Here is an 18,455-nt window from a genome sequence, read left to right on the forward strand (position 1 = left end):
ATGGTGGAATGGCACTTTAACCAACTGCTAGAAATCCTCTGAAAAAGGGAACACTATTGTTTTGTTTAACACAAAAATGTTTATTAACTAACAGTTTAGCCATACTTCAAGTCAGACATATCTAGCTATCAAAGATAAATTCAGTACAAGCCAGATCATTGATCAACATGTATTAATTATCACAGCAAAATATGATAATTTCCCAAAAAACTCTAGGTAATGTTCAAAACAAGTCACATTATATATTATTAATGCCAATCTATACACTGGTAGTGTTTCTAAGAGTTCATCCATGCACACTTGTGAACAACTTAAAACTGTCTCTGATTTTGTCAGTGTCCATCTGTTGGAACTTGTACTGTCTGCCTGTAGTTGTACTGGGAAGTGGCAGCGAGCACAGCACATGGCCCACAGGAACCCAGCACTTGTCCTTCTGCCTGGGCCATTTGTACGTGCAAGGATTCTGTGTTTGCCTCATGAAAGTGATGAGTAGATCATCCTTGTCTTCGTCTACCTCTAGCACACTTCCTATATACTGTACCAGACCTGGTCATAGACGGCTGCCACATATGCACCAGGCTTGTATTCTTGGATATCATGATGTGCAGTAGAATGTGCTAAAGTCCCACTTGTCATGGAAATATCTGCAGAGATCCTGTACATTTTCAGGTTAGGCCCATCAGGTATGAAGCTGTGATGGCTTCTAATGCCAGGCACCTTCTTTGCTTCTTTGTACCGTTCTTCTTGGGACTATGATGCTTTTGCCACATCTTCCTTAGAGACGTACAAGAACTTGATACCTTGGATTTCCTTGACAGCCCATTCATAGAGACCAATAGGCAACAGAATATGGTTACTTGTTGTAGCTCGGAGGCTTGCCCGAGCAGCAAGCCTTTTTACGGTACCCCCAATGCCATCGCATGGCGATTTGCCGTGGCCACATGCTTTATTTCAACCTAGAAGCCACTATGAAGACTTTATTGTTTGAAGATTTAAAACCCTCCTGTGACCTTGAAAATAAGGTCAAGTAGGTCATATGGGTCAAAAGGTCTTGTCAAAGTCTATTAAATCATATCACAAAGTAAATGCAACTTGAAAAGGCCACTGAAATACAGGCCCAAATCCTCCTCATTGGGAATACATGTAAATTGCCCCCAAAACAACGAACTTTGGCCGATAGTCAATAAAATAGGTCACAGTGACCTAGTTTTTGGTGAGCTAGATTGTGGTCACCCAAGGTACGTATATTCAGGCCATATATGAGCCTCCTAGCTCTTATGGTGTCAAAACATGCCCTGCTAACAGATGGACGGACAGACAGACGCCGGACTAAGCTATTTGAACAGCTTTGCTGCTGAAGTCAGCAAAGCTAAAAATAAATTACCACAAATTTAGATACCAGATCATCATAATTAACAATTTATGCAAGGTCAGAGTTGGCTCAGAAGAGAAAATTAGCATTTTTGTTCATAAATGACGCCAATATTTTTCTAAGAAGGAAAGATATTACATACCTAATTATTATATATTATTTTATATTATTAACCTACTTTAAATATATAAAATACCAGCTATGTACTATGTGTCCCTCCCTGGATTTTGACCCCCTAAAATAAGGGATAATTTGGCATTTTCATTCTGGGTCAAGTTTGCATGTTGGTTCCTTTAAGATACAGTATATAACATCTACAGCCATGCAAATACATGAAGGGCATAAGAAGTTGATCCACAATAGTACGGTGTTAAAGATATGGACAGCTGTGGTGTAGTTTTTTTCATAATAAGCACTCTAACTTACTAGAAAATGCAATCATGACGGTAAATTGTTTTTTTTTTTTTAACATGCTGCCCTTCATACATATGTTCAAAGCTGATGATAATGATGCCCAAATCCTAAAATATACCTCCCAAACTTACAGTACAAGCAAAATAATGAAGATATGGCCATCATAAATGTCTTTTTTATGGCCCTAATTTTGCTCCAGATTATAGGTGAAAACTAATTTCATCTGTAAGATCACAGAGACCTAATATTTGGGCTTTGGTCATCATATATGCGTATCTATCACTGGAAGAAAAATTATGAAAATGAAAAATTTGAGGTGGGAAAACCTTTGAATTTTGGTTGATTTGACATAGAATGACCCCACACAGAAAGGCCCCTGCCAGCTGCTGGGCTCAAACCCAGAACCTTCTTGCTGTGAGGCAACCGTGCTAACCACTTACACCACCATGCCACCCACAGTGTGGTAAGAGTCTTGTCATAAGCACAAACAGCAGTGACCACTAATTTAGTTCAAGCTATGTAGTTTCATTTACTGCCCTGACAGCCACAGAAAAAGCATGATGTCATGAACATTACTTGATGCTGAATGTTGAAAAGCATTTACATATTTTCTTTCAAAATATACTAACCTCTACTGGTTACATGCTGCAGAATACAGAGACCACTATAAACTACACATTTGCATGGAAGGAAGAAGAAGGGGGTAAATTCAGTCACTCACTCACTCGCCGAACAACAAGGGGTGAAAAAAAGGGCACACTGGACTTTTACAAGGAAGTAAATAATTTAGGAGAGAAAACAGTATGTACAACTGGCTTTTTTATTAAAACAAATGGTAATAATATACATTTTGCAAATTTCATTATGTTATCAGACATTTTGTTTTGCCTCCATTCAAAGGGTCCGTGATGTCATGAAGAGATCCATGGAAAATTTTAATTTGAAAAACTTTGATGTAGTCTTGTACACAGAGCTGTTAAAACTTTCCCTGAAAGTGACAAACCATAAAAGATTTCAGGCTTCTATGTTTTTGTCATGAAATTGTAAGGATTTTGTTTCGTAGTGTTTGAGCAGAAAAACAATTTTAAAAAAGCATGCACAATCAAAGACAACTTAAACATGCGCGCGAAGTTTCATGTAATAATAAAACATTTAGGAGACAGAGTTTGATGTGCATGTTTTCTTAAAAAGACTGCCAGAATACACTGAACAAGTAGGTGGCTCAAATGAATTACACGCATGATGTACCATAAATAATACATTAATCCCAAAACCAAAGTTCATATCATAATACAAACAAATAATTAATTTGCACACACAAACATTAGACCTTTACAAAAAATATCTTACAGAACAAGACCACCCTGCAACTATGTTTTCTCCAAATGCTCAATTAATGCACATTTTCCTACATTACCCCACATTTGCATTTTCTTTACTGCCTCTTACTTATAATGCTAATCATTTACAAAATCACCCTGGATTTTCACAGAAAGGAGAAAACTGCAAACTACACACACACACACACACACACACACAAAAAAAAAAAAAAAAAAGATCTCCATTCTCCCTTGGGAAAACCCATCTGGTGATATCAAGTGATGTAACAACTAGAGTGGCTTTCCTATATATAGTGCAATTCCATATATACACCCAGGACAGAGGAACACAGCTGCTGCTCATGAACACCTCACAATATACATGATTCAAAACTTTCTGACTTACATAAGGCAAACAATTTGGCAACATCAATTAAAACCAAGTTATATGGCACTCATGAGTACTGACAAAGAATTCTAAACTATACCATACACCCGAGACGAGAAATGATCAGTCAGCAGCACTGTAGGAAAACAGTAAAACTCATGAATATAACCAATGATTCCCTGAATGCGCTAAACCTCACATTGCAAAACGACCAGTCCGTATCAGCCTGCAAAAATCCTGACTTTCCTTTTCATTGCTGTCCAACATGAAGACCAGAAGGCATTAGAGCATCCTTAGGAGTCACTTTCGTCTTCCTCCTCATCATCTTCGTTGTTTACGTTAACACGATGGTTGAGAAAGGCCTCTTTCTCTGGTGTAGGAGGTCCATTTTTCCTTTTATATATTGATTTGCCTGTAACAAATGAGTTGTCTTCTGTGCCATTACTGGCCAATGTGCCTTCTGTGCTGTTTCTGATCCCGTAGGCAAAGTAGATGATGAAGCCTGGTTTGAAAACAGAAGAGACAAGTCACTGGACTGAGGGTTCCTCAATATGTAACTTTATAACCCAAATTCGTCGCAGATAATGTCAGCTAAAAGCATTTACAGTTTCTGGGGTCACAAATGTTTCATATTAGCGGGTTCGGTTCAGAAGAAGCCGCCGCCTTTATTTGTCACATGCACACTCAAGCACAGTGAACTTCATCTTCTGCATTTAACCCATCTGAAGCAGTGAACACATGCACACACCCAGAGCAGTGGGCAGCCACACTACAGCGCCCGGGGAGCAGTTGGGGGTTAGGTACCTTGCTCAAGGGTACTTCAGCCCAAGGCTGCCCCACGTTAACCTAATCTGCATGTCTTTGGACTGTGGGGGAAACCGGAGCACCCAGAGGAAACCCGCAGAGACATGAGGAGAACATGCAAACTCCACACAGAAAGGTCTCCCGTCAGCTGCCGGACTCAAACCCAGAACCTTCTTGCTGTGAGGCGACAGTGCTAACCACTACACCACCGTGCCACCCCAAAATTAAATTCAAGAAGCTGTTTTGGGCATCTTAAAACTGCAAACTTTAGGTCTATCTGTAATTCGTGTGCTGAATGAAATTAAATTGTGTTTTTCGGAAGTAAATCGTGTTTGGGTAGCACTCGTGGTACATTCTAGCTTTATAACATGTTACTTTATACACTGCTAACTATTACTTTTGTTTTTCCTCTTTACTAAAAATGGGTGAGACTTACCGATTGCCATCCAGATGGCAAAACGCAGCCAGGTGCCTTTGTCCAGCTGCATCATCAAGTAGATATTAATGAACATACTCAGCACAGGCAGGAAAGGGAGCAGAGGGACCTGAAAGAGGAAACACACATCACTTACTTACACTTCCTATATTGATCAGCTTGTTACTTGTTACCTTTTATAGAAAAGGACATCTTAAATATATCCGTTTCCATTATTATTATTATTACCACCTTGCTTACTGATTAAGCTGCTATTCACCTCAACACATGTTCCAGTTTATTTCTACATTTTTTTAAAATGCCCTGCGTTTCATCACGGCTTACCTTAAAGGATAGCTTGGTTTTGCTCTCAGGCTGCCGCCAGATTAACAGACACAAGAGCAGACATATTCCAGCTAGGATTCCCATCACAGCCAGAACCCAGACCTGAAATGCACCCTGTACTGCGACAATACAGAAAATACACACCAACACACCTGCACAGAGTGACCGAGGAGAAAAGAAAAAAACAACAAAAACATTAGAAATGTGTCCAGATATTCAGGGATGAGAATGGGACATTTAAAAAAAACTCTGAAATGTCTGCCAAGGGCAGACATAACGCACGCAAAGGGGGGTGCGCCTTATATATATATATATATATATATATATGTAAAAATGAATGTTTTCAAATTCAATGATGGTTTAAAACGTTTATAAACTTTAAGATAACAAATATATATCGTGAGCGATAATGGAGGTAACCGTAACGATATATTAGATTCCTCCTGACTCTATCTTTGACAATTTAAGTAAAATGTACCTTTGTGCTTTTTTGTTTTGATGTGCTCCTGGACGTTTCTAGCTCCTCTGTTTCCATAATTGATCATATCTGAGCACAGAATACACAGAACCTTTCCCGGCACGTCCACTTTTCGGATATGTTCCGTCAGGCACGTCGTCACAGTTTGTGTCCCTATCTGCACGGTAACGCTACTATCGAGCCATGCCCATCGGAAGCAGTTCTTTATCCCGTTTGATTTATCGATTTCCCTGGCACAGCCCCGGTGGGGGCCCAGGGGGCGGGAGCTAATGATTTTTGGCTATTTTTTTTTACCCCAAAACCATTAATTTTATCAGTAAAAAGTTGCAATTTATTTGGAAATAAATTCCGGCGGCACGGTGGTGTAGTGGTTAGCGCTGTCGCCTCACAGCAAGAAGGTCCGGGTTCGAGCCCCGTGGCCAGCGAGGGCCTTTCTGTGCGGAGTTTGCATGTTCTCCCCGTGTCAGCGTGGGTTTCCTCCGGGTGCTCCGGTTTCCCTCACAGTCCAAAGACATGCAGGTTAGGTTAACTGGTGACTCTAAATTGACCGTAGGTGTGAATATGAGTGTGAATGGTTGTCTGTGTCTATGTGTCAGCCCTGTGATGACCTGGCGACTTGTCCCGGGTGTACCCCGCCTTTCGCCCGTAGTCAGCTGGGATAGGCTCCAGCTTGCCTGCGACCCTGTAGAACAGGATAAAGCGGCTAGAGATGAGATGAGATAAATTCCCCTTCTTGGTGGACTACCAGGTGAAAATGATTAATATGGGACAAGAGACTTGTTTTTAATCAATTCACATTTGATGATTTAAAAAAAAAAAATCAATGCACCTTTTAATATAAACGAGCTCTACAGTATTATGTTTCTGCATTTTAGCTATTCATGTCTTTGAATATTCTAATCCTTTAAAATGAAGTGCACACCAGAAAAAAGTTCTATCATATAATTCTCTTAAGCTTTCTTCTGATGTTCTCATGGTAGCAGGAGGTCTTGCATATTAAGCAGGCAACATTCAACATCACTCATCACTTCCCTTTCAACTGTTGTGTGAACTAACTAGGTTTTATCTGGACAGGATGCTGTGTAATGTAATACAGATACCATACGGTCAATCTGAAGATCAAGATGGTGATTTTGAATTAAAGAACAGGCATGTACAATGGGCATTACATATTGGAAATTTTTTTAAAATCAAAAACTAAGTTCATCTCGGCCTAAAAAATTTGGGCAGACGCTCCCGCGCGGCACACGCCAGCAATTCCCCCCGTCCCCCTATGAAACGAGCAATAAGTAGGAGAGTTATACACAGTATCATACCTAAAATTTTATCAGAAATATAGATACGATACTATGATTCTCCCCAACATGCTACATTAGATAAGCTAACCCCATTTATAAAAAGATACACACTTATATATGACGTGTATTTGATATATATGTGATATATATGATGTATATTCATACATTGTTACTTTACGGAAATCTTCAGTAAGTTTGGTCTTTTCATGACAGCCTGTTGTTGACCTAAATATAATGCACATGAAATGACACTCCTCACCTCAACATGTCCTTTACAATCATTTAAGCCACCATGGGCAATGCTGAAACCACTGCTGCAAACAGTACATCGCATGAAACTGTAATTATTGTTGACCCTTATTAGACAGGGAGATTCTTAGACAGGGAGATTCTTTTGTGTAATCCGAGCTGAAGTGGGTTTCGTATTTTCGTTTTTTGGCGCGCACTCTCTGCCATGCCAGTCCTGTAGGCTGCACTGACTCAACTGAAAACGTTGGTCCTCAAGAAAAGGGATAAAAGCCCGCCCACAGTGAAAGCTGATTGGCTTATTTTGCTGAGTAACCCAATCAGGATGCTCTTTGTCTAGCATGCGCTACATGAACAGGCACACACACAGTCTCTCTCTCGCGCTCCATCATATGCGCACATTCTAAGATGCGCGAGGTAGACAATGTTGCGCGTGCACGCGCTTGCTCGCTTGCTCTAGATTCCGGGAGATATTCTCCAATTTGCAGGCATCAGGGAGCCGCTATCAATATGCGGGAGACTTCCGGAATTTCCGGGAGACTCGGGATGTCTGAGTTATAAGGTGACCACAGATCGTTAACCATACACACACACCCCGAACCCCCCCCGAAATTTTCTCAACGGATTTACACGTTTCACAAAAATGACATTTTCAGCGGGAAAAACTCGGAATTCCGCAGATCCGCGGAAAATTGTCATCCCTGAGATATTGTATGTGCACTTTGAATATGATCTGATTTTCCAATAGGATTCCAAAAGTGTTTTATTCATCTTATACGATAGCAGTTTGCCAATGCTAACAGAGTTTATTTATTAAACAATGATATGTTGGACTTTATCTCTCTGTATAGTATCATTTAATGTTGTGGAATGTCTACGAAACAAGTTATCATGTAGCTATAACAAATTAAATAATGTACAACGTAAAACAAAAATGAAAACATTAGAATGAGTGCATTAATGTAAACCTGTGGTATAATATTAAATTATATACTTCATACCACCATATCAGTTTATACTGCAGCATGACTGTCTTTCTCAAACCGTACTCTCAATTACAGCCTCACAATCATGGCTGAAATGTGACCACAGTTTTCCCTTAAAGGGGAACTGAAGTCATTTTTAAACTTGCTTTATTTCTTAATTAACGTGTTATTCAATTACGTTTTCGGTTTTATTAACCTTACATCGTGACTCGTATTGGCATGTTATATTACACTTAGCGGCCTTTTCGGTTTTTAGCCATGTTGAATGTAGTTCGTATGGTCCACGGCAGGTGTCGCTTATCCGTGCGATCTTCACGAGACTTGTGCGAGACTTCAAACGTGACGTGTCAGTGCCGCCATTTTGAAAACTGTTTACACAGCGGCCAGATCACCATGTCATTCCAATTTAGATTAATTTTGAGATTTGCCAGCTTCATCAGTGATGGAGATTATTCCATACGACTTCGAACCAACGTGGAGTAGAGAAGAGTTGGAAAGACGACAGGACAATAGAGATGAAAGTGGAGCAAAGGAAAAAACCCTGAAATGGGGGGGCGGCAACGTCCCCCGAAAATATTTTAATAACATAACATGCAAAACCCTGCATTCTAGTGCATTTTAGTACTTATTTTCACTAAAACAAGTTATAACTTTTAAGCCTTTTTCTTTCATGTACATTAATGATTCACATGTCAAAAATATCAAATTTAATCCCCCTAGTTAATGAGTAATTTTCAGGAGTGCATTTAGAAAACGTGGTGATTTTCCTGCTACACAGTTCATTACTTTGAAAAAAAAATCAGACAAATCCCCAAACAGTGCTGTTAAAAAGTCTGTTAGAGTTTCTAAAGCTTTCAGGTTTCAATGTTGGGGACATTGAGCCTCGTTTATCAATCTTTTAGTAGAGTTGTGCGTTTGCAGAAGCTAAAGTGAACTAAACATTTCCAATTCATATTTATGCGAGTTGAAGCCAATTGTTTACATTAGTTCGTATTGTCTGTAAATTTAAACACACCAATGAATACCACATTTCTCATATAAATCAGGGGCGTAGGGTGTGTGTGTGTGCGCGCGCTGCTGTTTCTTCCACGTTTTCTTGATGTTGTGTTCTAGAAACGGCACTAAAACTTAGCTTCGAAACCACAAAATGCAACTGTGATGGGGAAAAAAAAATATTATAAATAAATTGCTTACCTCTCTTCACGTCGAAAGGAGGAGGAAAGTTTTGCTGGTTTTTGACATGGCGAATTATTAACACAAGAGAAAATACTCGTAATTTGCAACTAAAAAGACTGCAGCTACACTGGCAGCTTGAACATGCTTTCTAGTGTGATTGTGTTGCGCTTACGCAGAACGGTGTCAGTCCTGCGCGCCTTAGCACGTGCACCTGAAGGCGCGCCTTGGCACGCGCACCTAACGAGCTCCGGCACGCGCACCGTTAACAAAGAACACCTGTCTTTAATCAATGAACTATGTTTGGGCTATTTAAGGACTGCACCCATGCAAGGACAGTGCGAAGTATTATGCCACGTCTAGGAACACGAAAAATCAGAAAAATACATTTCTCCATTCGGGAAACTGGAGATTTTCAAGAGTTTTGTCAAATATCCGGATTTCCAGGTCATTAGCAGAAAAAATCTGGCAGAAAATCTAAAAACCCGGAATTCCGGGAAATTCTGGAACACTTTCATGACTAGGATAAGGACTAGTCCGTCGCGCTGGTATTTACGTCATTACTGTCGCACAATTAAAACGTGCCAGACCAGGCGGCTGGTGGGTTTTCAGAATAATAAATACATGCATGTATTTTTGTGATAAATCCATATTATACTGAGTGCATTTCCCACATAATCCTCACTAAGGTTTCGGACAGCACTACAAAATGGCGACCCCACTATATACTGCCCTATATAGTGAGTAGGGAGCGATTTCGGACACAGGGAAAACTTCTGGCTTGATTACATCAGCATTCGAAAGAGGGCGCGCGCGTCTTTTGACAACTTTGGCAGATGTTGATCACTTTGATTTCTGCTGTATGTTTTACTTCCGTCCTACGAAGTCTTGCACAGGTCTCAGCGAATCTCGTTTACGGCCATTGCTTTGGCATATGGACCGATATATTACAGAGCATATTTCAAACATTCAGAACTTGCTATAGCAGTGACAAAATAGCCGTCGGAAATACAGTCCTATATAAAATGAGAAATAGAATTTTGAGAATAAAAAAAATCTGCCTTCAGTTCTCCTTTAATATCAAACTCACGCTTATTACTTTCTCCTGTATGATACTTTATGTGCTTGGCTCAGTGACTAATGAGCAAAAACATGAAAATGATACGACATATAAATGTTCAGGTAATTTTGAACAGACGTCACAATAAATCAATTCATCTTAATTATTCAGCCAATTTAGGCACAAAACAATTTTTTCATATTATGGATGTTTTCTTGTTTGTTAAAATCATCATAAACTATATTCATTCATAAAACCACTTAGCTGCGTTAAGCTATGGTCACACTGCAGCTTGCGATGCTTTGCAATGGGGTATCGATGAAAAGGAGGTGGTTTTGGTGGCGATGCATGTTGATATACAGGCGAGCTAAAAGTTGTGGTCATACAGCAAGCAAACACTTAACTGTCATGCCTTTACGCGCTTGAGTGGCCATGCTCGCTCACAGGACCCAGTCGTTATGGGAAACACCTGATACTGATTTCAGCGCAATCAGCACGCGCAGGACACAGAGGCTTTGCAAAGTATTATCATTATTGCTATCACGTTTGTTTCTAGCCATGCTTATCACTCTGCTTTTGGTTTCGTTTGTGTTTTATTACTCTGACCTTGCCTCACGTTTCGTTTTCATAACCATCACGGCTGCTAATAAACACTCTTCCTGCACTTAGACCTGTCTCCCCCTGCATACCTGACAGAATACTTGCAAAGTCTCTATGAAAACAGTGTCCTTATATGCGTGTGTTGATTGCGCTCAAATCAGCATCAGGCGTTTCTCATAACGACTGGGTCCCAAGCGTGCACACAACCTGTTCTGAAGGATCCCCAAATGTAAACGCGCTTTTTAAGTCTCAGGGAAGGTTAGGCTGTGCCGAGCCGCAGTGTTGATGAGGCTCCTGCGAGCATCGGGGACATGGATTTGAGACAAATACATCTCAAGAGGCTCAAAGAAGGTTCCCTGAGCTTCAGGAAATATTCCCAAACCCATCTGGAAGTATTTGCTGCTCAGTTTGCCAAGAAAAACTCATCTCATTTTCTCTAGCCGCTTTATCCTGTTCTACAGGGTCGCAGGCAAGCTGGAGCCTATCCCAGCTGACTACGGGCGAAAGGCGGGGTACACCCTGGACAAGTCGCCAGGTCATCACAGGGCTGACACATAGACACAGACAACCATTCACACTCACATTCACACCTACGGTCAATTTAGAGTCACCAGTTAACCTAACCTGCATGTCTTTGGACTGTGGGGGAAACCGGAGCACCCGGAGGAAACCCACACGGACACGGGGAGAACATGCAAACTCCACACAGAAAGGCCCTCGCCGGCCACGGGGCTCAAACCCAGGACCTTCTTGCTGTGAGGCGACAGCACTAACCACTACACCACCGTGCCGCCTCCCAAGAAAAACTTTGCCACCAAATTTCAGTGCATGCACTGAAATTTTTCATGACGTTTTTGGCCACTCACAAGGCAAGGACGCAGCAAAAAACAACTCGCGAAGCTCAGAGAACATTCGCCGTGTATTGCACAATTGGTGGCGATGATACCAATATTTCGTCGACAAGTATTCGCAAACCCATCGCGAGCTGTAGTGTGACCAGGGCCTTAATCGTCTTAGTCTTAAATTCTAAGCAAATTAAACTCGTATGTATAAATATTAATACTAAATCCACAACAGGAGACTGATATAATGCACCATAGTCAATAAAAATGATTTCATGTTTTCCAATTATCTAAATCACCAAATATTGCAATCAAATTTAATTACTTAGGGAATCTGAAAATCATGATCACAAAATTAATCAGCCCTACTTTTACATTTTTACAAGTTACATAGTGTACATACATGTTTGCATTTGAACCCTCTGAAAATTGTGTGTCTGTGTTTCGTGTGTTTGTCTGACCTATTACGCTGCTGCAGACGTTGACCGTAAAGCCAGACAGCCGTGAGGGCTTTGTGTTTTTAGGGAATAGCAGGTTGTGGAGTGTGCAGTTGTCCTGAGGTTCAGTCAGGTAATTTGAACTGCCCTCACTAATGGAGTCAGGCTTGGCATCCTCCTGAGTCCTGGCGATCTGATACTGCACGTTCACACGGGGATGCTCCGGCTGGTACCTGAGCACAAAACAGGAAGAGATTTGAAGGACAAAAAAAAAAAAATGTTTGGCGCATAATTCTGACGAAAAAAAAGGAAATATTTACATACTCAAATTCACTATTAAACCAATCAGAAGTCTATCCTAAGCAAAGACGATTCAGTCTAATGAAATACCTCAAAATCAAGACACAGGCAGCCACGAGGGTGTACGCCAGCAATGTCCCAATGGACATGAGATCCACCAAATCCTTTAGGTCAAACAGGAAAGCCATCACAGCTGCAAAGGCGAAAAATATGCTTAACATTTGACCATTTTTATTAAAAGGTCACAGTGACAGTTACATGGCAATATCAATAATAAATTGATAAAAAATTTAAATCAGCAATATTATCATTATTAACGAGCAAAGCTCAAACAGCGATCACTACAGGCAGTCGTCGACTTACGACCTATGCAACTTACGACCGATCGACTTTACGACCGTCTGGTTATGACTGGCAAGTGTTTCCCAGCTGAGCTAGCTGAGCGTACGACAGTTTCCGCCCCAGCTCCCGGCAGCGCCTCTCGCCGCGTACGACAGTTTTCGCCCCAGCTCCAGGCACATGCGCAGTCTCTCTCGCGCTCCCTTGCGCACTCCGTCATACAGTTTTCGCCCCAGCTCCTGGTTTATGAAACGAGCAAATCCTCTCGCCAGCCCGAGCGCTGCAACAGCTGATGATGACGTAGACGACCCACAGCCAAGCACCAGTGATGCCAGCGGTCACTAAGTTTTGTATTTTGCTACGTTTTACATTTGTATTTTGGTATGTCTCGTCTCGTCTTCTTCTGCTTATCTGGGGCCAGGTCGCGGAGGCAGCAGTCTGAGCATGGAAGCCCAAACTTCCCTTTCCCCAGACACCTCGGCCAGCTCCTCGGGAAGAACACCGAGGTGTTCCCAGGCCAGCTGAGAGACGTAGTCCCTCCAGCGTGCCCTGGGTCTTCCCCGGGGCCTCCTCCCAGGGGGACATGCCTGGAACACCTCCCCAGGGAGGCGTCCAGGAGGCATCCAAAAGAGATGCCCGAGCCACGTCAGCTGATTCCTCTCGATGTGGAGGAGCAGCGGCTCTACTCCAAGCTCCCCCCAAGTGACTGTGCTTCTCACCCTCTCTCTAAGGGAGCACCCAGCCACCCTGTGAAGGAAACTCATTTCAGCTGCTTGTATCTGCGATCTTGTTCTTTCGGTCATTACCCAAAGCTCATGACCATAGGTGAGAGTCGGAATGTAGATCAACCGGTAAATCGAGAGCTTCGCCTTTTGGCTCAGCTCCTTCTTCACCACGACAGACCGGTAAAGTGACTGCATCACTGCGGAGGCCGCACCGATCCGCCTGTCGATCTCACGCTCTATCCTTCCCTCACTCGTGAACAAGATCCCGAGACACTTAAACTCCTCCACTTGAGGCAGGACTTCTCCACCAACCTGGAGAGGACAAGACACCCTTTTCCGGTCGAGAACCATGGCCTCGGACTTGGAGGTGCTGATTCTCATCCCAGCCGCTTCACACTCGACTGCAAACCACCCCAGTGCATGCTGAAGCTCCTGGTTTGAAGAAGCCAACAGGACATCATCATCTGCAAAAAGCAGAGATGAAATCCTGTGGTTCCCAAACAGGATTCCTTCCGGCCCCTGGCTGCGCCTAGAAATTCTGTTCATAAAGATTATGAACAGAACCAGTGACAAAGGGCAGCCCTGCCGGAGTCCAACATGCACTGGGAACAGGTCTGACTAACTGCCGGCAATGCGAACCAGACTCCTGCTCCATTCGTACAGGGACCAGACAGCCCTTAGCAAAGAGCCCCGAACCCCATACTCCCAAAGCACCCCCCACAGAATACCACGAGGGACACGGTCAAATGCCTTCTCCAGATCCACAAAGCACATGTGGACTGGTTGGGCAAACTCCCAAGAACCCTCGAGCACCCTATGAAGGGTATAGAGCTGGTCCAGTGTTCCGCGACCAGGACGAAAACTGCATTGTTCCTCCTGGATCCGAGGTTCGACTATTGGCCGAATTCTCCTCTCCAGTACCCTGGAGTAAACCTTCCCTGGGAGGCTGAGAAGTGTGATTCCCCTATAATTGGAGCACACTCTCTGGTCCCCTTTCTTAAAAAGAGGGACTACCACCCTAGTCTGCCACTCCAGAGGCACTATCCCCGACCGCCACGCAATGTTGCAGAGGCATGTCAGCCAAGACAGCCCCACAACATCCAGAGACTTGAGATACTCAGGGCGGATCTCATCCACCCCCGGTGCCTTGCCACCGAGGAGCTTGCAAACCACCTCAGTGAGTTTGGCTGTCACACCTGGACAGGTGTGAAAAAATATAAAACATTTTAGTTTGAAATATGGTATTTTGATATGTTTCAAACTAAAATGTTTTCTATTTTTCATACCTGTATTTTATATTTTTTGTTTTGCACATATTAAACGAATTGTACTGTACGCAGTGTAGTATGCAGTGTTTGACTTAAACTAAATAATGAGCCAAGGTAATGAAATAAGAAAATGTTGATAAAATAAGACTTTAAGATGATTACAATATCATTACACATCACAATATACTTACGTTCATTTAACACAGGCTGACTTACGACCAGATCGGTTTACGACCGGTCAGTCATAACCAAACGCAGTCGTAAGTCGACGACTACCTGTATTGTTATGCTGTAGCATTGTGTTGGCACAGTTTGGAACCACTTGTCCTCTTAAACTGAAAGGGCACCAAAAATCAACACAAACTTGCATTATCCCATGAATAAATATTTCTATTCCGACGGGAGTGGTCTTTTCCAGGACGACAATGCTCCTATTCACAGGACACAAGAGCTCGCTGAATGGTTCAGTGAGTGTGAAAATGATGTAAATCATATGCTATTGCCTTCAAAGCCAAATGATTGTGGGCAGTGCCAGGCTGAATACACGTTACACAATTTACTCCTGTATATCACCCTGAGTGCCAAATACTTTTTTTATTTAGTACTGTCCTATACGTGGTGGGGTTTGTATGTTTAGCAGCATCTGATTGCTGTGGTTTTATATACACGCCCAATAGTGTGATAAGGAAAACACTGATACCCAAACATTTTAAAGTAAGTATTTACATTTTTAAATCAGATTGTGTTTGCAAAAAGACATCAGAGGCCGATGCCTAGTATACAGTCAAATGCCATGATCCGACAAGCCTTTTCAATTTGAAATACGCTCCAAATCTCATCTCATTATCTGTAGCCGCTTTATCCTGTTCTACAGGGTCACAGGCAAGCTGGAGCCTATCCCAGCTGACTATGGGCGAAAGGCGGGGTACACCCTGGACAAGTCGCCAGGTCATCACAGGGCTGAAACATAGACACAGACAACCATTCACACTCACATTCACCCCTACGGTCAATTTAGAGTCACCAGTTAACCTAACCTGCATGTCTTTGGACTGTGGGGGAAACCGGAGCACCCGGAGGAAACCCACACGGACATGGGGAGAACATGCAAACTCCGCACAGAAAGGCCCTCGCTGGCCACGGGGCTCGAACCCAGAACCTTCTTGCTGTGAGGCGACAGCGCTAACCACTACACTACCTTGCCGCCTACGCTCCAAATGCTTAGTGTTTATTTCTCATATTCGACATAGACATATCAAGTGTCTTATAGTAGTCATAGGACAGTGGCAGTTTTCTAATTTGGGAGCATAAATTTTTTATCAGGAGCAGTGAGAAGGTTAAACAGGGCAACAAGTGATACTCATGGTGATTGCCAAGAGTCCGCTCGGGTCCTAGTTATAAAACTGTACAGTGTTTACTCAACTGTGCAAATCAGCACTATTTGCTTGAACAACCATTTTAGGACTCATCTGACAGACACCGAAATGTCAGGAGTATTTCCAATATGTTCATAAGAATTTTTTTTTTTTTTTGCAGTAAGTTATCCATAATTTGCCCGAGTAAGATCTTTGAAAAAAGAATTTCCTTCACTGATCACTGTGCACCAAACACCTCATTTGCCAACTAGACACTGCTTCTTGTCACATAATGGAGGATTAGTAAAGTTTTATTAAGGTAAACCCCGCACACTTAACACTCAAGCTGATCCTCTTCTCCTTTGAGCTTACCGGGCAAGAGCCCTGCCACCACGGTGGAGACAATGGGCGTTTTCCGCTCACTGAGGCGAGACAGGAAGGAGAAGAGTAGGCTGTCGCACGCCATGGAAAAGATAATGCGCAGCAGGGGAAACATGGAGCCCAGCAAACTGAGGTACAAGATGGATGGAATGAGTGAAAGAGAGAGAGAGAGAGAGAGAGAGAGAGAGAGAGAATGAAGGGGATTGGCATTCATTCACCCGAATACAGACTGAAACCTGTGCCAACATGAGAGGTCTCTTTCCAGCGCTTGGTTCTATGGTCAATATTAACTATAATTTGATTTCATTTACAGGGGCAATGGTGCCCTTTGCTGAACTGGTAAAACTGAACTATTTAGCCCAGAGGCAAAGATCTAAAGTTGCAATCGCAAAGGTCTGATAGTCTAACCGTTTCGTGGGAAAAAGTGTGGAAGAAAGTGAACGTGGAAAGACAATTCCAGAAAGATCTGTGAAGGAAACCAATCTATTAGTGGTTTTAATTTAGTCTTCTCACCTGCCACTATGCCTGAGATCACAGTGGCCATTAAAGGGGTTTTGGATTTGTCGTTGATCTTTGCCAAGAACTTAAAGAGCAGCCCATCCTCAGCCATGGCCCATATAACTCTGGGCATTGGGAACATGGAGCCTAGTAGACTAGTAGAAGGGAAGGGAATACACACACACACACACACACACACACACACACACACACACACACACACACACACACACACACACACACACACAAAGAGAGACAGAGACATGCAAGTCAGTAATTCATGAAGAACACACTCTGAAAATATTACTAATATTAAAGAAAGCACTGGATCAGCCTAATGCAAATGAGACCATGCTCGCTAGTTCCTACTAAACAATTCATTGCTATTCACATTAGCAGGTGTGTGTGAGGGTTTTTGTTAAGCACACATGAACGAAGTTGTGGTAAAGATGCGCACTGGGACCGGGATCCCATGAGACCCAAGTAAAAAACTGTGGGAGTGGTCTGTTTTTACTCTCACGTGGGCAGTCTGATGTGAAGCTTGTGGCATGAAGAAATGCCACGTTCATTAACACAGGAGAACATCTCACAAAGCATGTTACTCAGGTGGTGAGGTGTTTTCCTTATTCATTTACTCATCCTCGACAAATTCTTTACTGTGGTCATAGTCATAGCAGGTAAAGTGACTAATTTGTTATTATTCTATTCGCATTCACTGGATATGCGCAATCGCGTGCTCTGATTGGTGACTCTACTACTAAGCTATCAGCTCATATACCGTGAGCAGAGAAAAATAAAATGCGGCGAGTGTTGCTGAACCAACCGAGGATGAAATAAAAACTCTACTCGAAAACAAAACCCCAAAAAATGCAAAACCCCAACAAAATATGGAATAAAAGCATTTGAGGGTAAGAACGTATCTTTTTTTTTTTTTTTTTAATTTTCCAAGAATTATTATTATAGCATTGCTACTGTCATTTCACTGGTTTGTTTACATTCTAAGCAGAAATTACTTTGTTGGACATTTTTTTTATTTAACGAATTTGCAAAAAATAAAAATAAAAACGCTCCAGTTCTCAAAATCCAGTGAATGTGGATGGAATAAAAGTTATTCCACTCAATCTCGTCGTACATGGTTTATGGACCCTTTTCACGTGACGTCACGACAAACGCGGCCGCCATTTTGTACGTGTACTACCAGTAGTTTACCACAGCCAGCATTGAGGAACAGCAGCAAAGAAAGTGTTTATTTTCAGCAAGACTTCCATCATGCCACTATATTGTTGTGCACCTGGATGTAGTAACCATCAACAAACAAGGCAAGGGTTATCATTTTATCGGATCCCGGTAGATGCTGACCGACGGAGAAGATGGATAGCGGCATACCAACGCTTGTGTAGTGACCACTTTGT

At 42.3% G+C, this 18,455-nt stretch overlaps 1 protein-coding gene across 1 annotated transcript in view; it reads right to left on the minus strand.

The window, feature by feature from the left end:
* Positions 1-2,587: 2,587 nt before the first annotated feature.
* Positions 2,588-18,455, minus strand: part of slc7a1b (solute carrier family 7 member 1b) — a 61,868-nt gene continuing 46,000 nt past the window's right edge. The window contains exons 8-13 of the mRNA XM_060944176.1: positions 17,059-17,198; positions 12,568-12,670; positions 12,202-12,410; positions 5,058-5,209; positions 4,734-4,842; positions 2,588-3,995 (exon numbers count right to left, since the gene is read on the minus strand). Of these exons, the coding sequence (XP_060800159.1) occupies positions 3,787-3,995; positions 4,734-4,842; positions 5,058-5,209; positions 12,202-12,410; positions 12,568-12,670; positions 17,059-17,198 (922 nt within the window). The 3' untranslated portion in view covers positions 2,588-3,786. The remainder of the gene's footprint in view (positions 3,996-4,733; positions 4,843-5,057; positions 5,210-12,201; positions 12,411-12,567; positions 12,671-17,058; positions 17,199-18,455) is intronic.

Source organism: Neoarius graeffei, chromosome 17, assembly GCF_027579695.1.
Source record: "Neoarius graeffei isolate fNeoGra1 chromosome 17, fNeoGra1.pri, whole genome shotgun sequence".
Lineage (NCBI taxonomy): Eukaryota > Metazoa > Chordata > Actinopteri > Siluriformes > Ariidae > Neoarius > Neoarius graeffei.